A 23455-nucleotide genomic window follows, 5' to 3' on the forward strand; every position below is an offset into this window, starting at 1 on the left:
GGGTAAGCCCCAATGGGTAGTCAGACTACTTAGCCAAAGGACTTAGGATATTTTAGGTTCCATCACCTTGACTTGCAATATCAGTTTTTTTCCATTAAAACCAAGGGCAGAGATTAAAACTTTCTAATGACTCTTTCGTTCCTAATGATTGTGTGGCAGCCCTTTGAGACGGCATCAGGTGGCTAATTAACCAGTTCATTTTGCTTATGACATGTTGTTCTGCAAAAGCTTTGCCATCAATAGGTTATTGGACTACTCAGCCATGAGGTACTATATTCTAGTCCGCTCACTAAATCATGCTACATCTCTCATAATGTTTCACTTTTTTTCCAGGCCGAGATTGGAATCCCTTTATTTCCTTAATCCATAGGCACCATACCTGCTGAAAGTGTGTGTGTGTGGTGTGTGTGTGTGTGTGTGTGTGTGTGTGTGTGTGCACCAATAGTTTCCACACCAGCACTCCCTGCTTCTATTAAGATTGACCTTGGATTGCAATACCCAGTGTGCACTTTTTTTGTATGCAACCTTTTTTCGTAGCACCTGTTTCATATATTTAATTTTGGTGCCATGCTGGAATAATAAATATATATATATCTATATATCTATATATCTATATATATATATCTATATCTATATATATATCTATATATATATATCTATATCTATATATATATATATATATATATAGATATATATATATATATATATCTCAAAAACGCTGTGCATTCTTGTTTTTTTATTTTACATCTTTGTGAGAATCATAATTTATGACACAATCATATATTATATATAAAAAACAAGGCACAAATGTGTCGTGGAAGACTAAATGTTTACTTCTTACTTCAGATGACAAGAATAGAGGGTACACAAATAAGTAATTGCACAAGGTTACAAGAAGAACATTGTGCTCCAGTTTTTGCTTAAGCTGATTGCAAAGGGTTTTCACATCACCACTTGTCACTGGCTGTCAGCAGTCAGAGGGTTAAAAATTACAGCCTGAAAAATGCATACAAGTATTAACCATTTCAATGAAATGCACATAAACTAGATTAATAGCAAACTATTTTCTACCATTGCCATGAAAGTTGTGAAGTCATCATATAAAATGCTCTCAGCAGAAATGCTATCTTCTCCGATTAGCACTGTTTCATTCAGCCTGTTCAGAAGCTATCTGGGCTCCTGTTCAACATTTCTCACAACCCTCTTACAGTATAGGTTATATTTTGATTTTAATAAAACAGTTTTAAGTGTCTGAAATGGAGAAAAACAAAAAGCCTGAAATGATTACTTTAAGATGTATCTCAAGAGGTGTATAAATCTAGTTTTCAGTGAGTGAAAAATACCCAATTTATTTGTAAGAATAATGTGTATATATTTTGTACCCTAATGGTAAAACATTCAATCAAGTAAATTACACTACAAATCAAATATTTCATACTTCACCACCACACCACCACTTTTTATCCATGTACAACAATACTAGGATACAAAAAGGAAAATGGTGTTTTGGCAACAGTATCAAGTGTTTACTTTTTACAGTACCCTTCAACTCTTTCCTAGCATCCACTACATAAATGCTAAACTCACACTGCATTTCAAAAAAGGCATAAAATGAATATGTACAAAAAAACTGCAGTTTTATGAACCTCCTGAAACAAGAAATACAAGGCCTTTTCAGCTGTACAGACAAGTCCAATTTTTCATATCTCAACCTATAAGTAACTATCATAGATGTAGTATGATAGAAGAAAAGTGATCTTACATAGCGATTAATGCATTAATTGCAGTTCTGCAATACTCAGCACTACTTGAGTAATTTTGGCACGCTTAGAGATGGAACAGTTGGAACAATGATGTCTTTAAATATTGGTGTGTAGCCTGCACTTTGTTGCCTCTGACTTTGTTCCACAGTTTCTATGATAGTTTGCTTCATCTCTCTGCTAGCATCCCCTCTCACAGCAAGAAGAGCTGCAATGTGATCATCTCTATAAAGAAAAATAAATTAATATTACAAAAACTCTGTTACGTCAGTGTTACAGAAATAATTTTTCCACAGCAGCACAATTAACGAGCAACGAAAAATGAGTAAAAAATGTGGCCCTTGATAATGATACCTTGATGATGTTAGATACAAGGGTTGTGGGTTAAAGTCACAGATTCTTGCTTTGTGTAAAAGAAAACCATTTAAAGAGAAAGAGTACTACCTGAGATCCGGGTAACGACCGACCAAAGTTGAGACCTCAAGGTAAAGCAATGAAGGGTCTGTCAGCTTTAAAACCTCTGCAATATCTATAATTGTGTTACATAGTCCATCAGTGTCCTCAATGAAGCCCTAGAATGAGGAGGATGAGTTAAAGTAGCAAAAAACTGAAATAGCATTTTCCATCAATTACAAATTATGTCTTAAGCATTACATTTTGGCACTCAGCCCTACTCATTGTTCGCAAATTAGTACATGCACAGTAGTACATGTTCCGCCTCAGCATCATGACCGTCTTAGTCTGACAGCAGTATGGTGATTTTATTTTTTTAATGTAGCGACCCAATGGGCACCCTAGGCATGAACCCTCATTTACCTACACAGGAAAAATAGTCCTGCTTCTATAAGTAGCATCATTATCAGTACAGTACTAAGACACAGAAAGGAGGTTAAGAAAATGATATACAGTGAACTATGCTGCTGTTGCTTGTATGGGACCGGATATCCAGAATTCCTACAGATATAGTTTCTTAAGAGTACTGAAAATAGTTTAAATAGTATAAAGGTTAAGTTTTTTTAACTTCCTCTCTGTCTGTCAGTATTTGCCACTGCGGACTACAATACTTCATATATAAGCAGAGATGTAACTTCTATATAGGCACCTAAGCGAATTTAGCCGCAGCCTGCCACTGGACACCTTTAGCTAAACTAAAAAAAGAGTAAGTCTGTAATATATGAAGAATTGTACATGGAAATGTTAGAGCTTTGTGGATATCATGCATCCGGATAATAGATTTCACACATATACTAAATAGCTCAAAACATACTCACAGAAGTAAGGCGTTTAAACAGGAATTTAAACTGTTCTGCTTCCTTTATCATTTTCTCTGCTCCCTCCTTGCGCTCCTCTGCATTCCGGAAGGAGATGCGCTTCTGCATAATTGCTTTAATATACTCAGTCACTACCTTCCTGTGAGCTTTTATAGTCATTTCCTGGTAATCAGAAACACAGTGGATATATATAATATACAATTTATTGGCTTAGCAACTTAAGATCTAGACAAAAATGGCCTTATACTGTTAACACAAGGGGAACAGTATATGTACAGGGCGATGATTAAAGGGATACTGTCATGGGAAAAAAAAAATTTTTTCAAAATGAATCAGTTAATAGTGCTGCTCCAGCAGAATTCTGCACTGAAATCCATTTCTCAAAAGAACAAACAGATTTTTTTATATTCAATTTTGAGATCTGACATGGGGCTAGACATTTTGTCAATTTCCCAGGTGCCTCTGGTCATGTGACTTGTGCCTACACTTTAGGAGAGAAATGCTTTCTGGCAGGCTGCTGTTTTTCCTTCTCAATGTAACTGAATGTGTCTCAGTGGGACATGGGTTTTTACTATTGAGTGTTGTTCTTAGATCTACCAGGCAGCTGTTAGGGAGCTGTTATCTGGTTACCTTCCCATTGTTCTTTTGTTTGGCGGCTGGGGGGGAAAGGGAAGGGGGTGATATCACTCCAACTTGCAGTACAGCAGTAAAGAGTGATTGAAGTTTATCAGAGCACAAGTCACATAACGTGGGACAGCTGGGAAATTGACAATATGTCTAGCCCCATGTCAGATTTCAAAATTGAATATAAAGAAATCAGTTAGCTCTTTCGAGAAATGGATTTCAGTGCAGAATTCTGCTGGAGCAGCACTATTAACTGATTCATTTTGAAAAAAATTTTTTCCCCATGACAGTATCCCTTTAAGGGACAAAACAAACTTCTCAAACAAACAAACTTCTCCTTATAGGGGTGATTCACCTTTAAGTTAACTTTTAGTATTTTATAGAATGCCTAATTTTAAGCAAGTTTTCAATTGGCCCTCATTTTATCTTTTTTATGTTTTTTGAATTTTTAGCCACCTTCTTCCAGCTTAAATTGGTGTGTTTCTAATTTTTATTTTATAATAAATAATAATAATTTTTATTTTATAATCATTGGAGGAATGATGAAACTTTTATAGTTATATTTTTCTGTTTTTGTGGTTGCAAATTCAACAGAAATCTTAATTATCAAACAGCTAAGAAGAACCTACTCAGAGCAATTCTAAAAATTATTACAATGGCTAATTAAAGATGAAGCATTTGTACCTGGTTGTAATGTGTTTTAATTTTTGCAAAGTCATTAAAATAGTCTTCTATGGTAACACAAATTGTATCGACTGTGTTTGATCCTCCCAGCCATTTTCTTGTCATCAGGTCATTAAGATGTTGCTGAGAAAGGCAATGAAGTGCATTAGCAATAGATATAAGTGGTAAGTATAAGACGTAAGCAATATATTGAAAACAACAAGCCATCTGCATTTTCCCAACATTACAATAGATTTCTGGAAATTACACAAAAAGATTTTCTTATTAGTAAATAATTATCCCAGAGCCAAACCTTTCCTCCTCAGTTGGGTATACCCGCTACTCCTTACATCTATGAGTCCAAATAGAAAAAAAACTCTAGCTAACACAGTCTAGCTGCTTATATGGGAAGTTCACTTGAATTGGGTAGGTCACCAAAAACTTTTTTCAGTCTATGCTCTCAGCAGGGCTTTATGTAGCAATTAATGTAAAATAATAAAATAATTTACAAAGTTGTCCTCCCCCCACCCAGCATAGAGCTGCTTCAGAGAGAAAAACAGTTCTTCATCAGAAAAACTACATACCACTGTTCTTCATCATCTATTTTGTATGGTTTTTAAATTATTATCTCTCCTATTCAGCCTATGTAAAGACCGCAAATTAAAATTATTTCAGGTTAATCAAGAAACCAAAAACTATACAGCCTGATTCTGATTCTTTTGATTGTAATTTATACTTTCTTCAACTTTAGTTTAACACTAGCAACTAGGCAGCGATTTGGAAATTAAAAGGAACACCTCACCCAAAAACTGCTTTTTTGCATAATGACAGAAAGTGTAATTAACTAACTAACTTTCCAATACACTTTCATTACCCATTTTGGTGGTTTTAAAGTTATTTGTAAATTTTAATTGCTTGAGAAAGTAGTACAGGTATGGGACTGGTTATACAGAATGCTCGGGGCCTGGGAGTTTTTGGGATAAGGGATTTTCCATAATTTGGATCTCATACTTTAAGGTGGTTAATGAGTTTTCAAGGGTATTTTTCAGTCAAAATCTTCATTTTCAGATTAAAAATTTTTTTTTTATTTTTTTTCGAAATTTATTATATCCTGAAGCTGGAAATAGCTAGAATCTGAGAATACTCCAGCTAAAACCTATCGGGGTCATGTAAAAGTCAATGGCAGAGGTCCCTTGAACCATAGGAAGAGGTTTGTAGCCTTCATGATGTTTGAGTTTTTCACCCCGAATTCACGGATTTGAGTTTTTCCCATCCCAAGTTTTTAAATAACAGAAACCATTTGAGTTTTGAGTTTATTCAATGTATAAAAAAAACCTCACAGACCTCTAAAACTCAACCTTTGATAAAATACCCTCTAAGTCTACTAAAATATAATTTAAACATGAAATGAACACAATAGGTTTGTTTTTCCTTCACTAAGGATTAATTATATTGTACCTTAGTTGGGTACTAAAAAAAATGGGAGTTATGGCTTCCCCATAATTCTGAGCTTTCTTGATAAAGGGTTTCTGGATAATGACTCCCATCCCTGTACTTATCCCTTTTTATGCTCTGGGTTTTAGATCAATGTAACAGTTTTTTTCCAGTTCTTTTAATTTATCAGTTGACTTGCAAATCTTTTTCAGGATTCAAAGCCAGGAGTGGATAAAATGTAAACAGCCAGAGATACTGTTTTAAAACCAATTTTTAATAAAAACATATACAAATAACTAAAACCATTGAAAATATGTAACTAATATATAGAGAAATGCTTAGAATTATTTTTTTACCATGTAAAATTTCTTTTAAGTAATTTAAACCAGAAAAAGTAAAAGTAATAAAATGGATCAAAATAGGTGGGATTAACTAAGCACAACCACTGTCTAATCTATAAAACATTCCTGAACAAAATCCTGGATCAGCTTGTGTGTAACCGTGCAGGGGGCTAATATCTATGTAAGTAAAGGAAGGGAGAACACATGAAATGCAGTTTACACAGAGATAACAAAGCTATAACAATAGAACATCCAACCCTTTCTTAAAGCGACAGTGTTTATGTGTTTATTTATCCAACAATGGCGTTAAAACCATGACGTGGTCTACAAGAAGGTTCATAACATTGCATGCTATGTTATGATTTGTCATGTAACTTTAGAATTTCTTTCAAAGCGGTTGTTCCTTTAATATTATCATAAAAAAAGAATTTACTTACCTCTAGATCCATGAAGACTTCATCTAAGAGGCTACTACATCCATCATTGGCAATACTGTCCAACGTTGTGTCCATAGGAGAGGAACCAAACCCCATTATATCATCTTCATTTCTTAAATATTTCCTTTTCAAGCTAACAATAGATTCCCTAGGAAACAAAAGTTATTCTAAACTTATACTAATGACAGCATATTACTTTGCATGGAAATTGTTACTTTTTATTTAAAACTTTTGTAAAGTACTGTAATAAAATGTAAAATTCTCACACGTGTGGCAGATTTTATATTGAATTTTATATTATAATAACATATTATTTAATTAATACCAGATGGCCACCTAGCTAAACTACACATTGCGGGTAAAAATAGACTTAGGGGCAGAAATTTAATGGGTTAAAGTTCACCATTTGATAAATACTACTTCTAAAAAATCCATAGGAATAAATACAAAGTGGGTGAGGTTTTATGTGTCTTTAATTTATTTTCCTGAAATAACTGTCCAATTGTTTGCAGTTCATTCAGCTTCCAATTTTTTATTATTAACCCTGGAATTGTAGCTTCTAATATATTTATAGGAGATTGATTCGCTGGATATACATGTATTTGTTTCTGCTTCTTAAAGGAGAAGGAAAGGTTAAAACTAAGTAAGCCTTATTAGAAAAGTCTATATAAATACACCAGTAACCCCTCAAAGTAATGCTGCTCTGAGTCCCCTGTCAAAAGAAACACTGCATTTCTTTCCTTCTATTGTGTACACATGGGCTTCTGTATCAGACTTCCTGCCTTCAGCTTAAACCTCATTGCCCTGGGCAAGAGCATGCTCAGTTTGCTCCTCTCCCCCCACCCCTCCCTTCTCTACTGTAATCTGAACCCAGAGCAGGAAGAGACTCAGGCAGGAAATGATGTCACACCACATTAATACTGCAGCTCCTATCCTAAACAAACAGAGAGTTTCTAGAGCTTTTTACTCAGGTATGGTAAAACGTTCTACAGAATAAATATAGCATTCTAGCTTGCACTATTGCAGCTAATATATTGGCAATAAAATGGCTCCGTAGCTTTCCTTCTCCTTTAATAGTATTCCAAATTTTTAATGCTGTTTCCGTAGTATGGTATATTTTTGTCATTGTTGAGGGATTTTCGGTTTTACTGACCCACATAATTTGTCGAAGTGTAAGAGGATGGATAGCTTCCTGCTCTATATATATCCATTGTTTTTGTGCGGGAGGCAAGTTCCACATTGCCATTTGTTCCCGTACTGCGGCTTTATAATAGTTTTCTATGTTAGGTGCTCCAAAACCTCCTTCTTTCATATGGAGTTGTATGTATTTGCGCTTAATCCTCGGTTCCCCACCCCCCACATAAACTTATCCAACATTGTTTGAATTCGGTGTAGTAGCATTTTAGGTATTGTAATTAGTATATTTCTAAAGAGGTATATTAATTGTGGTAGAGCCATCATTTTTATCGTTGCCACTCGTCCCATCCATGAAATACGTAAAGGATTCCATCTTTCTAGTTGTTTTTGTATTTTATAAAGAATTTGGGGGTAGTTGCTGCTATATGTTGTCCCTATTGTATCTCCCAGCTCTATTCCCAAGTAAGTAATTTTGTGCTGTCTCCACTGGGATATTTCTGTTTTAGTTGCGCTACAAGGATTGCTGACATTTTAAGTGGCAATGCTTGTGTTTTGTTGATATTTAGCTTATAATATAATACTTGGCTATATTCCTGAAGTGTTTTAAAGATTTCTCCCAAAGATTGGCTCGGATTTGTCAGCGATAGAATTACATCGTCTGCAAAGAGTGCCATTTTAGCTTCTAATTGTCCTATCAAGAGTCCTATTATTTTTTCTGAGTCTCTTATTATTTTTGCCAATGGTTCTAAGATCAAATTGAAGATTATTGGGGAGAGAGGGCATCCCTGTCTCGTTCCATTAGAGATGGCAATTGGCTCTGATAGGAAGCCCATATTTGTTACTTTGGCTGATGGTTTAGTGTATAAGGCTTGTATTGCTTGAAGTATTGTTCCTTTCATGCCATATGCTTGCAGTACTTCCTCCATGTATATCCAATGTACCCTATCGAACGCCTTTTTGGCGTCTAGAGCTAGGAGAATTGTAGGTGTGTTTTGCCTTGTGGCCTTTTCTATAATTGCCAACATTTTTCTAGTGTTATCCGTTCCTTGTCTCCCTTTTACAAAACCTGCTTGGTCTTGGTGTATAATGGTTGGTAATATACTCTGTAATCTATTAGCCAGTATTTTCGCATATAATTTAATATTGCAATTTAACAATGATATTGGTCTGTAGTTCGTACATTGATCTTGAGTTTTTACCGGTTTTGGTATGGTGACTATTATTGTCTTCAACATTTCTGCTGGGGGCACTCCTTGCATACTTATTGCATTGAAGAGTGTTGTTAGTTGGGGGGGTCAATATATCTTTGAAGTGCTTATAGTATAGTGAGGTCAGCCCATCCGGTCCCGGTGCTTTCCACTTTGGGGCTGTGTTAATTACTGTACACACTTCTAATTCTGTTATCGGTTGGTTTAAAGAGTGTAATTGAGTTTCTGTAATTTCTGGTAGTTTTGCTTTAGCTAAGAAGTTCTTAATACTCTGGGTTGTGTGTTGAGGAGTGTGGGAGTCCACCTTTAGATTGTATAGAGATGCATAGTACGATGCAAAGACATCTGCGATTGCCTTTGGATTTGTCTTCTTTTTGCCTTCTTGATCTCGTACATTTTATATAATCTTTTTATCTTGTCTTTGTTTTAACAGATTAGCTAATTGCTTGGATATTTTATTACTTTTAGTGTAATCTGGATAGCTTTAGTCTTTGACGACAGTACTCCAGCTTTATTAATTCTATTTCATGAATTTGATTTTTTATTTCGCTTATTTGTTTAGCTTTATTTTTTTGCGGTTGTAGTTTGTTACTGCTCTCCAAGCTTTGGAGTTGCTCCATTAAGTTTTTTATTCTATGTTCTCTCTGCTTCTTTAATTGTGCGGCCTGTTTTATCAATTGTCCTCATATGACCGGTTTGTGGGCACACCATAACGTTCCTGATGTCACTTCTACATTGCCGTTAGTTTTAAAGTATTCTTGTAGGGTCTGTTTACATTGTTGAACTATTTTATTGTTGCGAAGGAGGGATTCGTTAATCACCGCTTTGCCCTATTTATTTTTGGTGCTTCATTCTTTATTGTTGCCCTTACTGGAGCATGGTCAGACCATGTTCTGAGCCCAATTCCTGTTTCTGAGATTTGTTGAAGTAAATATATATCCGTCAGTATATAATCTATTCTTGAATATTTTGTATGAGGATAAGAGTAATATGTAAAATCTTTTTCCATCGCATGTTGTTCTCTCCATACATCATAAAGGGAATGTAGTTTTAATAACCGTTTTAAATTTGTCGCGTGTGTAAGTAAATTTGTCGCGTGTGTAATGGTTTCTTGTCCCGGGGTCACATAAGTTTGAGCTTGAGTGTCTAATTCCTGACTTAATGGCACATTGAAATCTCCCCTATAAGAATGTTTCCTTCCTTCTGTTTATCTAATGCCTTAAAAAAGGCCCGATAGTATGCTGATTGTTTTATATTCGGTGCATATACTGACGCTATAGTGTATGTTGATTGCGCCATCTGCACTGTTATAATAAGATGTCTTCCATTTGGAACATGCCATAATTCTAATATGTCTTGATAACAGGCTTTCTGGAAAATGGATCCCTTACCTGCATTATTACATCTTCATACTTAAATGGTCTCTCCCACAAAGTAAAGGTATATTCTTTAGCTCACATACATTATTACATAGATAGCACAGATTGATAAAATAATATATAAGGATTACATTAAAATTATAATTTAATGCAGCTAAATAAATCAAGTACAAAGTATAGGATCTGTTATTCAGAATGTTCGAGAACTGGAGTTTTCTAGGCAAAAAGCCCTGTATTTAATGTGCAGCATTATGTCTTAAGTCTACAAACACCAAAAATGAGTATTTTTTTGTCAAAATATATTTATGCTAACTTGGTTAACATCCACTACAAAGAGTGATAAATAGAAAATAATGGATTTTTTTAATAATGGGTTTCCAAATAACAGATGCCATACCTGTACTAGACTCTCAGTCCTAAATGTGGCAACATAAAATCCTTACTTAAAAGTTTGGCAGTTGTTGATTATAGCAATCATATACTGGACATAACAAGCAGGAAGCTGTCGATTCCTTAGATGTTCATCTTTGTAGAGCTGGGCTTCCTCTGCGTACCTAAGCAAAATAAATATTAATATTCGCATAAAGTCATAGGATTGCATGCACACTATATTGCTCAGTTTAAATATAAGCATTGAAACAAAAATTAAAACAGAAAAAAATGTTCATGTTTTAGATGCTCATAGCCAAACATATGCTGATGCTAGAAACCAGCATACTTTTCTAAATTGTAGTAATTTTCTAAGCACTACTTTTTGTTTCTGTTATTTTCACTGATGTGTTTTTTTTATACATTTCAGTGCACGTTTTTTTATATATAGGTGCACCCCAGATTTTACATACATAGTTTACACAAAAAGGTAAAATTTTGCATTTTGTAAACACTGTTCAGTTTTATTAATACGGAATTAACGAAACACTGATGTTAGTGCTATATTGGTCTAAAGTGTATGTTCATAAAAACGTTCCATAAGTTCCAGGGGCTCCTGATTAGTTGAGACAAGATACAAGAATTGATTTCAAATTAAATTTGCGTCTTCTTTTAAACAGTTTGGACTACTGCACAAAAATGACACTGCATTAATTGGGGTCTTGGAGAAACCCTGAACAATAGATTTGTTGCCATATAAATCTTTAGGACTTCATGACCCTCATTGGCCCTATGTTACTGGACATCACATACTCACACTGCAATAACCAAAACAATACAGATTCACTTTCTTCTTGTTCTTTCTTAATTATGCTCTGGGCTTTGTTACAATGGATCTGATTAATTTATCAAACAAATTGATAATCTGATGGATCAATTTTTACAGGGGGTTAGCCCCCTGAATTTTCAGGACTGGCTTGTTAAAACTGACCCTGTACACCGTTACCAAAATAAGCTGCAAAACACACAGTGGTGTTAGGCTTAACCAGACTGTTATTAACGTTATTACATTGGAAAAACAATTCGCCCACTCAGGGATTAAATGGCTAATCATGGACTTTCTACATACTCTGCATTGCTTTTGGACAAAGCAGCCACTCCAGTGGCACAACATTTTTTGACCCAGAAAATGTGTGATTCTAGATTAAAAAGGATCCACTGCTTTAATACTGTATAATAATTCTTGTAGATACATTGATGATTTATTCTGTTACTTTTTCACGGTTGTATAACATGCAACATATTCAATATTGTTTTGTATTCAGTTTTATAGAACATTTATTGAAAACCATTCACAGCGTCCAAATTCAATACAAAACAGCTTGGTTCACTGTGTGAAACGATGTCCTGATATACCTGTTTAGAAAAGTATTCATCTGTTGGAGGCACAAATGAAGGACTTTTTTTTTTAAATCATCACTAATCTGTGCAGCAACCTGCAAATTCTGCTCAAACATCTGGAAAATAAATAAAATACAATAAATATAGAAAGGAAGGAAGACACAACATAACAGCACTGGATTTATCAATAATTGTCAAATCAGGTAACATATTGACATTTATATTAATATCTTCAAAAATGGCCCTTTATTGGCACTCACTATAGATCTGCTAAGGTCCCTGTCCATGTTTCAAATGAGGGGTATGCATGTCCCCACCAGAAGCACAGTAGGAGGGGGAATAGCCATTCACAGCCTTGCAGTCACTCAAGCAAAGACAAGATTCCTTATTAGATCAGCCTAGCTGTTGATCGATTCTTATCCTACAGTGCAGTATGTTGATTGCCACCATCTTCCCTGCACAGCGTGGTAAAGTAGGCGGCGGGAAGTGGAAAAGATGGGCAGGACTAGTAGGGTCTTTTGCCGAAGTTTTTAATAAATCAAACAAAAAAAAACAAGATTTTTTTTTTTTTTTTTTACACACTTTCCTTCAGTATATATTTAAACGAGTATAATGTACTGGCACATTCTCGTTTTTCACACAATATGTCTCCTTTAAAGTGATTCCGACACTAAAAATTTTATTTTCAAAATATAATAAAAGTACATTAAAAGTTATGTATGGGTGTTTTTCACTGATAGTTCTGTTTTTGTAAGTAATTGTTACTTGAATTTCCTAAACCTGACTGTTTTGCCAACCTGACTGTCCCTTCTCAACATGAGTTTGAATTCTTAGAATTATTATTATCAAGATGGCAAGCTTAAAATTGTTAATTCTGCCATCACAATTTTTTTCTATTCAGAATTGCATAAGAATACAGTATACACGATATGGCCAAAAGTATCCCGACACCTGCCTGTCCAACATCTCATTCCCAAACCAGCAGTATTAATATGATGTTGGTCCTTTTTTCTGCTATAAAGCAAAGATAAAAATATTGAATGGAATATTACACTCACAGAGATAATGAGAACAAACTTTAATAGTTATTTGGGTAATTTCATGGCAGATTTTGCCTATTCAATCTTCTGTAGACAAGCGCTTCATTTCTAGCTGACTGTGACGTTTGTATCTCATATTATTCTAACATTTAATTTACCAATCATGTCACAACTGTAAAAAGTTAGGCCAGGAAATGCATGGTGTTTTAAATATCTTTTTTCAAATTAAGGATTATTTAAAAGCATTCATGCCGAGAACTTTTTCTTGGAATTAATGAGCTAAAAAAGTATTGGCAGACACAAAAGGCTTTTGCTTACTGGATTGTTGCTTCATTTCTAGTTTTATCGTACATGTTTCTAACTGTGCAATAAAAAAGTCATGTTTTCATTTCTTCGATCAAATAATACAGTGCCAAAAAAACATGCTCAACAAAATAGTGGTTTATTACCTGGAAAACAATGGCTGGCAATGTAGTCTGGAAGTACCCATCTTGGTCAGCTTCAGGCTCAGTATTCTTGTCCCAATCCTTTTTGTCAGTCTCAAGTGCTTTTCTCAACCAGGCAATGATGTTAGACTGCATTTAAATACATACCAAAGTTAAATCTCACACACAATGCACAAAATACAAAACGGTCAGCAATAGCAGAAAAAGTAATAGTAAGTGTAAATGACCGGCTGATTCAGACATATGGTGAGCATATATGCAAATATAATGCCTAGCCTAGCTCTGACATGCTGTTGTATGTAATAAAGTTATATAAAATGAATTTATGTGCACACATACTTTCTCTTTTTACTTCCAGTTAGTTAGAACGGCATTATTTCCTGTAAGGTTAAGAGGTAGCACACAAAATGGTGGCTCAAGGTAAAAGATGAATAAGGGCAATATTTACAGATGCATATGCCAGTTTGGCAAGATTCTTTTTCAGGTCACTTATTAGGATATGAATTATGTGTTGGTTAAGTATGCATTCTGAAGGTAAATTTTCATAAGATAAATTTCTGTTGTTCAAAGAAGGCATGACCTTCAACAATCACCCCTGATTATCACTCGACTTTACATTACCCATTCAAATGAAATGAGAATCCTAGCGGTTCATATACTTTAGCCACACAGAAGTATGTAGCTTTGGATCATTTTTCTCAATAAATAAATAATCAAGTATAAAGTTTTTGATTCATTTGTTTAACTAGGTTCTCATTATCTAGTTTTAGAACTTGCATAAAAATCAGCACATTATAAGTCATAATTATTCAGATCTATCCTGCCGTTATAGTTCATGGTCTGCCTGGTTGGTATCTAGTCAATATTTATGTCAGTCAGATAGAAATAGCGTATGTTGATATCTGGTTAGATAGCTATCAGTCAAGTTTGAATTGCAGATGCTCTGAATCTGGTACATGCATGGTTCATTAAAATTTCAATTTTCTATCCCTCCTTACAGGGCTACTGAACATCCATGCACACCAACGGATTATTATAATGGACTTTAGCATGGCTCAGTGAAAGGTATCGTCTTTTTTAAACTAAAATAACTATGCAATTCTTCTGTACATCAGGGAATAAAACTATATATAGAATAAAAACACTTGGGAGTGTTTGCTTGAAAGCAAGAAAGATGCAGGTAAAATGTAATCCCTATGTAAAATGCATACTGAAGTAGTAGAATTCTTAATAAATCAGATGAAAACAAGTGTAGGACAAGCCAGCCCAGGATTGAGGTCAGACAATTAAGTGTGTGCAAAATATTTAAATAAGCCCCACCATAAATTAAAAATACAGATCAAATTAGTGCTAAATGCTATATACTTTTGATAACTATTCTGCACTGTTGATAGGATGTCTTTTTAGAAAAATGTTTAAAGGCTTTAGACAATAAAAAGTAGACACAATCTCCTTACTCTGAGAGTTGCCATGTATTTGTGGAGCAACTGGTCCACTATGTCCTGAGAAAGAAGTGGCTTCAATGACTTCACATTTACTTCTGGAATCAGCTCTGGGTTCCCCATCATCTCTACACTATGTGGTTAAAGACAACAGTAACCATAATCAATGTGTAAAGAAGAGTATGCTTTGATTGAGAGTAATATTTCCGTGCTTTAAAGTAAAGATCATAGAGTTATTAAATGAAGCAAAAGGGAAAAAAACTAATTTTCAAAACCATCTTAAGAGTTCACCGAACAAACAGCAACCTGACTTTCGCTGCTTCTAAGCTGGTCTGGTATTTGGAGAGGATATACTTGTAGCTTCTGCTTTTTGACATAAAGAAGTGTTATAAGTTCATGGGTAAAATACCTACTTATTTCTAAATTACACTGATACACTGCAAACAATTCACTCTACCATGTAAAATTTAATTCCTGAAGCAAAAAGTATATATTTTTTAGTTGTAATATTGGTGTGTAAGCAGCCATCACAGGTCATTTTGCCTGGTCATGTGCTTTCAGAAAAAGCCAGTGCTGCACTATGGAACAGCTTTCTGACAGGCTATTTCACTTACTCAATGTAACTAAAGGACAGTGGGATATTGATTTTTACAACTGAGTTTTGGTCTTATATCTACCAGGCAGCTGTTATCTGGTTACCTTCTCATTGTTCTGCCGATGGGCTGCTGGGGGTGATAACATTTCAACTTGCAGTGCAGCAGTAAAGAGTTATTGAAGTTTATCAGCGAACGAGTCACGTGACTGGGGGCAGCAGGGAAACTGGCAATATGTCTAGCCCATGTCAGATTTCAAAATTAAATATTAAAAAAATCAGTTCACTCTTTTGAAAAACATATTTCAATGCAGAATTCTGCTGGAGCAGCACTATTAACTAATGCGTTTTGAAAAACATTACTTTCTAGTGTTAAAAAGTTAATATTTTAGATTGGCCTGTTGTCATTATTTAAGATTTAAAACGGTTATATAAAATTTGGAAACGGTTATATACTGTATATATAACGGTTATATACTGTATATTTGGACCCTTGCAACCAGAAAGCTGCAGAACAAGAAGCTAAATCTAAAAAATTTTAAATCAGATTGTCAAAGTATACCATTATCTACATTCTACATGTTACCTTAAGGTCAACCACAAAACAAGACTACTTCTACTCCTGGAAGATACCAAAATAGAAGAATCTTTAAAGGGATACTGTCCTGGGAAAACATGTTTTTCACAAAACAACATTTTTAATGTAAACATTCTTTTGAAAATATAAATAAGCCATTGGTTTGGTAATATAAAAATATTGTGAATATTTTACCTTTGGTAGGTGTTTAACACCCAGGTAAGAAGACTAACAATCTCATTTGCTTCTAGCTCTTCTGATGCCAACTCCTGGATTCGGGAAGACAATGCTTGGTGGTATAAATCCAAAACCCTGTTGAATATGCTGTAACTTGGGGGAAAGCATTGCACCATGAGATTTTTTACTATTATGAGATCTTCTACCTTGTATCTCCGAATGATTTCCAAATGGCGCACCAGCCACATTTTATCTGACTCCCTTGTATCTGCTTGACTACCTTCAATCCTAGTTATTACCGTTTTTTCAAGAACATCAAACATTTTAACCTTCCATTTTTTGGGTCTACCAGGAGGGATGAAACCAGTTTGCTTTTTCCTATCCATCATACGGCGATCAACTTTCTCCTCCCTTTCGATGATACGGACAACCGAGACAAGCAAAGTGGGATCCCTTCGAACAGTGACTATGGACCTCTGTATGACCATCCACAACTGTTTAGCCAACTCTTCAGACAGTGGATGCACTTTCCCAAAGTAGTTCTGGATTAGGTTCATATCGTGAGTATTTTTGCTGTCCATACGGTATTGCTCATACATTAGGTCATCTCGAGAGCACTCTAGGTCCATCAGTTTGCGATGTGCTTGCAGAAGTTCCCCTTGCTCAATTAGATCTTGGGTTTCTCGTACAATCTCTGGCACTAAGAAAATCAAAAGGCAACCACTCATATAATTAACATTTATGTATGTGTGTATATGTAGTGAATACTACATATATTATACATCTAAATATAGCACACCTCTATACACTGCAATAAAATACACAGGTGCATATTTATTTCAGGGTCTTCAAATTCAAACCAACTTTACAATAACATTATTTAAAAATGAATGAATTACATTCATTCAAAAATTTACAAGGTTTTAATGTTATTTGTAAATTGTAATGAAAACCATTGTTTATTTATCCCTTTCTGCTTTATGGGTCTGGTATAACAGAAGCCAGGACGGAGGTCTGACTTGGAGTGAAGAGAATGCAAATAGCCAGGCATACCTACAAATACATTTAAAATAACTGCAAATGTTTCATTAATGTATATTCAAAAATGGCTTAGAATTATGTTTTTCCTTACTGGATGAAGAACTTCTTTAAGGCATCAACATTTTTGTTTCATAATACAGAATGCATGTATCGTCTATCCATTTGCATGTTTAAATAAAGGTTTATGGTATAAGCTTTCATTTAGTTCCATACATAAAAATATATTTGTTTGTAAAATATAGAACCTAGTTAGTTGATATCTGTATTTGGATTTAATAAAAGGCAAGGTTGTATCTCAATAATGATTTCCTTGATTAGATAGTAAGTCCTAAATGCATAGCCTGTGTGCACAAAGCATTCATTTTTCAGAATGTCTACATTTATTTATGCAGGTGTCTTAAAGGGATACTGTCATGGGAAAAAATGTTTTTTTTTTTCAAAATGAATCAGTTAATAGTGCTGCTCCAGCAAAATTCTGCACTGAAATCCATTTCTCAAAAGAGCAAACAGATTTTTTTATATTCGATTTTGAAATCTGACATGGAGCTAGACATATTGTCAATTTCCCAGCTGCCCCAAGTCATGTGACTTGTGCTCTGATAAACTTCAATCACTCTTTACTGCTGTACTGCAAGTTAGAGTGATATCATCCCTCCCTTTTTCCCCCCAGCAGCCAAACAAAAGAACAATGGGAAGGTAACCAGATAGCAGCTCCCTCACACAAGATAACAGCTGCCTGGCAGATCTAAGAACAGCACTCAATAGTAAAAACCCATGTCCCACTGAGACACATTCAGTTACATTGAGAAGGAAAAACAGCAGCCTGCCAGAAATCATTTCTCTCCTAAAGTGCAGGCACAAGTCACATGACTGGGGGCAGCTGGGAAATTTTAATAATGTCTAGCCCCATGTCAGATTTTAAAATTGAATATAAAAAAATCTGTTTGCTCTTTTGTGAAATGCATTTCAGTGCAGAATTCTGCTGGGGCAGCACTATTAACTGATGCGTTTTGGAAAAAAAAAATTCCCATGACAGTATCCCTTTAAGGTATTTTTGCAACTGTAGTACTATTGCATGACACATACACGCAGCAAGGTTGCAAAATGGTTAGTACTGATGCTCTGAGGTTTTGGCGTCCTAGGTTCAACTGCAATCTGCAAGAGTCTGCATGTTTCCTCTAGGTGCACCAGTTTCCTTTCACACTCTACATATATAGAATGTAACCTAGTATGTGTAATTGTTATAGTAATGGTAAGCTCCACTTACTGTTTGCAGTAAAACAAGCATACATGACAAAGAGCTCTACCAAGCCCCAAGTTTACCTGAGAAAATGTTCTTAAGGTTCTCTACTGCAGCTGCTAATTGACTGTGCTGAACCACTGCATCCTTCACATCCTTCAAACTCTCAATTGTATTAATGCTCTGCCTCCAGTCCTTGCTGACATCACCAAGCGACTGCTGAATGTCTTTCACGTCATTAAGTGCATTGTGAAGTTGATTTAAGCCAGTCCTGACACCATCAAGCTGTGACTGAATTGCCGCCTAGATAGAAATAATAGTGAATTTAAAGACACATGACAGATATTGCTGGTGAATGTTTTGCTCTAGGAAATTTCTGTTATTAAGATGCAAAACAAGTATCTTCTGACATCCAAATACTGGTTTCTGTATATTTTATAGATAAAACGCTTGCTACAATTTTCTGCAAATATGTGCACTAAAACAAGGTCTTTTAGCCGGGTTTTAAAGTCACCATTGCTCTTCACTGGACTTCACATGAGAAGAGCCAAGACACAAGTGGCATGGTGACATGGAGTTGAGGAACCTAAAGTCACAGGAAAAAAATGTTTTCAAAATGCATTACTTAATAGTCCTGCAATTGCAATCTGATTTTTAAAAGAGTAAAAGAGCAAACAGATTTTTTTTTATATTTAATTTTGAAATATGACATGGGGCTAGACTCCCAGGTGCCCTCAGGTCATGTGCTCTGATAAACTTCCGTCACTCTTTACTACTACAATGCAAGTTGGAGTGATATTACCACCCTCCCTTCCCAGCAGCCCATCAGTAGCCTATCAACAGATTAATGGGCAGTTACATAGACAGCAGCTACCCGACACCTCTGCTAGGTCTTGGTTACTTATTTAGAATGTAAACAGTGTAATTTAGGAATAAAAAATAAACCATAAATCCAAAAAATGATAGAATCCCTTTAAAAATTGCAACAATTTCCAAGGGTCCTGACAGTCGAGATTAATTGTCCCACTATTAAGCTCCAGTACCACGAGCGTCTAATCTCCTCTGAATGCTTTTCCACCGGCAATAATATGAATCACCTCTGGGAAAACATTTGAGTCGCTTCAGCTTTGAGCGGAAACTTCAGGAGACTTCAGGAAGCCGAAGCAGCTAGTATGTTCTCCTTCCGGCAATTCTTAATGAATCAGATGAAAATTGAGCATAGGACTGGCCAGATATGGGATGACTTTGATGTAGTTGGCCAGCTTAAATATATTGCAATATATGGACAAACAATCCCTGTTTTGTTTAAAGGGTAAGGCATTTTTCAGTGGCAGTATGCACAAAATGTCTCTGTCTAAAATATATTGATAATGGGTTGAGTGCAGAGGACTCTTGTATTTGTCTATATGTATTTTCTGGTCACAGCCTCATTGCATTAGTGGTGAGCACAACTTTCCCTTGTTTGTTACTCCTATCGGCAATTCACACTATTGCCGGTAGTAAAGCATTCAGAGATTAGTTGCCCACGCTAGAGGGGATCAATCTTGTCTCTCACTGCCTCAAAGGACAGTGAGGGTAACTTTCATTAGCTTATATCAGATTAACTTGCCCAAGGAGGGCTTATTAAACTCAGATGCAGTCTATAATGCTGTGTTAATACACAAGCAAAGTTCAGTTTGAAACCATGTGTACCAGTCTCTTATATATGTAAAAGAAGCTTCTGCTACTATTTAAAAAACTGATTAGCTTTCATTGTGCAAAATGTTATGGCTTTACTACCCTTCGAATGTCACAGGGTTTGCATTTTTCCCATTTGATGGCGAGTGATTTTACTTGCTACTGTATGTTTTTTATATTGTTCCACATTTTCACCTTTCCAAAATGTAAGGAGCGATTCCATCAGAATTTTATTGCTTAATGTTCTTGAGAATCTATTCAATATGAACATCAATTTATTAAACCCAACAAAAACTACTCAACATAAACTAGCCTAGAAATATCTTTCCTGCTAATATCACATATCTGTCATGTGAAAAAAACACTTTTCTTTTGATGTGCAAAAGCAGTGAAGTGATGTATAGACCTGACGGCCAGTTTGATGGATGAATGCATCAGTGGGGCTGTGAAGTTTTAAGATGATCTCATAAATATGCCAGTGGAAGTTCCTATGTTTGGGCGAACTGCCTCATACATTACCTGAAATCATTTATTTAGCCATATCAGGTTCAATGCAGGGAAGCCTTTAATGTTTAAAACAATATAAACGACTGCCAGGACTGGCAAAAACTACTTACCTTAAGTCGAGCCTCAACTGATGCTTTTTTTCGAGCCTCTCTTCTGAGGTATTGTTCTACCTTATCCAACTGATCCGGTCTCTGCAGCATCCCAGCAACTCGCTGCACTGCCGTGGCTACTGCCTCTCTGTCTGGCTCCTCCATCACAAGCCTGAACAGTAAATCATGTAACTAATACAGCTGACATATTCTATATTTATATAATTATCAGACAAATTAGAGAAAGACATAAAACACAAGCAATCACTTCCCTTCATTTTACTTTGAACTAATAAGTTGTAAAAACACCTAATAGGAACCACCTTCTTCTTTAGACTCTAAGCTATAATGATCAAGGCCCTTTTTACTTAATTTATCTCAGTATCATCTAGACCAACATGATCACGTTTTTAAAGAGAACTAGGTGATGGGAGCTTAATCTAAGAATGTATGCATTCATTTAAAATAATGTTACTGAAAGGCAAAGTTTAAAGAAAAGCCACAATTAGTAATGGATATATCCAATATACACAAGACCTGCAGGTTTACCAGAAGGTCAGAAGGGTTCAGGTCACAAAATTGGGTTGCTGGTGCGGGTTTGGATAGGTGACAGATCCAGATTTTGGTACTACTAGACCACCTTGTGCCCCTGCCTTCTGGAAAGCCCTCTCTGTTGGTGATATCAGCAACAGGCCCTTTGTCCACAGTGACCAGCTAAGGCGGGTGAGTGTTCCCTAGGGGCAGGTTAGGGCCAGGTGTGGGTCACAGTTTTTGCGACGTGAACATCACTAGTAACAATACACTACTGATACTGTGACTATACTCCCCTTTTCAACAAAAACTCAATAAATAGAGCTTTAGCAAAATATACTTTTTGCCTATTGCTTTAGTTAAGAAATATGTTTGAGTTTTGTACTCTGGTGGAAATAAAAAAAATACACTTTGTGTAGATATGCTGACAGGCATGGCGTTGGCTCAGTGTAGTTATATGAAGGAGTGAATGGGAGCTGTTCTGCTTCTCTGCCTGTGTACAAAACGCATAAATATTTATTAATTTAACACTTCCTAATCCCAAAGAGCAAGAGAGGATCTGATAAAACTAATTAATTGTCCATTGAGAAGCATCTGCTAATGAGCTTGTGAAAGAAGAGAGGGCTGTTTATTTAAAGGTAGAAAAAAAACGATGAACAAGTTGTCCAGTTTATTAAAGTTGGCGGTTCAGTAGGTTCAGTAAAAAAAAAAACATTTATTGGTAAAAGGTATAGGCAGAATGATTTTTCAATAGGTCCTATATATTGTGTTTGTTTTTTAGCAAATTTATTTTTTTAACAAAGGTGTTTTTAGGTGTATACTGTTGCTTTAAAGGTTTGCACTAATCAAACCAAAACCATAATCTTATATAATGAGTTTATATAACCAGAATTTTAAAAAAAATACCCGGTATTTATATATAGTCAACATACATTACTCATTAAATGTGAATATACTATGCTTGTGTGAGCAGTTTTCCATAAAAATTATTTCGTTCTTCCTCTGACATTAAACTGCTGTCAAGGAGCTCAAACACCCAAGAACAATGAAAGTGGAAGGGACATAGACTATAGGCTAAAAACTGTGACATAAGGGGAACAACTCATTTCTATCATATCGAAACAAAGTCTGATCGACAATTTAAGGTGAATCTGGCATAAAATAATCCTGCCTAACATATTCATATAACAGAATGGCACATTTTTAAAGAATATATAGAGAGAGATACAATTACCCAATAATTACCCACTAAGGATAAATTATTTTAATCACGGATTATGCAGCGCTCAACAGAACTAAAATAATACCATGAAGGGTGAACTAGATTTACCTAAAGGAAAAGTTGTTCCAACAAACTAACACCAATAATTTCACCTATAGTGAAAAGTGCATGAAAATTTAGACAGCAGTGCAATCACCCATTAGATAAGAAACAGTATTCAATCATCCTCTCAAGCAAAACAAATTTAATTTTTTTCCCCTTATGAATAACTGACAATGCTACAAAATGCACCACACTTCATGACTGCATAGATAAAGAATTACGCACTTCCTAAACATATTGTTTTTATGTGAAAGCAACCATTTATATCGACTTCCGCAAACCTCTAGCAGATAAATGGCTACAACATATTTGGTTTGCCTTCAGTGACAAAAAAAAGCCTCAATCCCATACCACCCAACAGTCCCGATTTTAGTAAAACAGACCGCAACCCGAACCGCTATTTAAATATACCACAAGACAAATGTCCAGTTTCTGAGTTACTGCCGGTCAGTGCGCTACAGTTTCGTCACGATCTCGCGAGACGAGACTATGTAATTCCACTACAGAGCGGATAAGCGCAGTAACGCAAAACGTAGCCGTCTAGGAAGTGCAGAGCAAAGACGTAGAACGTGTCTTTCCTCAACCAGGTACTGGTTTGTGTCACCGCGTTCTATTTCGTGACGTCACCGACTCATCTCGCGAGGCTCTTGTGGAATTCTGGGAGCGCTGGCCGAAAGGAGCTGAAGCTATGGATATTTGAACGGCGTTGCGGGACATTTAAATAGCTATCCGGTATTGTGGTTTTTTT

The 23455-nt window shown here is 35.5% G+C and overlaps 1 protein-coding gene across 2 annotated transcripts; it reads right to left on the reverse strand.

Moving 5' to 3' along the window:
- Nucleotides 1–812: 812 nt before the first annotated feature.
- Nucleotides 813–23431, reverse strand: exoc3.L (exocyst complex component 3 L homeolog). 2 transcript variants are annotated; one of them, XM_018267628.2, is made up of 13 exons: nt 23119–23431; nt 20874–21024; nt 18663–18882; nt 16317–16998; nt 14968–15085; nt 13514–13639; nt 12040–12140; nt 10698–10808; nt 6531–6678; nt 4340–4462; nt 3032–3193; nt 2205–2332; nt 813–1985 (listed from the first exon to the last, which is right to left on the reverse strand). In XM_018267628.2, exons 2-13 carry the CDS (start codon nt 21015–21017, stop codon nt 1805–1807), a joined length of 2244 nt encoding a protein of 747 aa, XP_018123117.1. In that variant the 5' UTR covers nt 21018–21024; nt 23119–23431; the 3' UTR covers nt 813–1804. The 2 variants fall into 2 exon arrangements, with proteins under 2 accessions (XP_018123117.1, XP_018123116.1); XM_018267627.2 differs by lacking the exon at nt 23119–23431 and adding an exon at nt 22933–23054.
- Between the last annotated feature and the right edge of the window lie 24 nt (nt 23432–23455).

The sequence above is a fragment of the Xenopus laevis genome, chromosome 6L (genome assembly GCF_017654675.1).
Source record: "Xenopus laevis strain J_2021 chromosome 6L, Xenopus_laevis_v10.1, whole genome shotgun sequence".
Lineage (NCBI taxonomy): Eukaryota > Metazoa > Chordata > Amphibia > Anura > Pipidae > Xenopus > Xenopus laevis.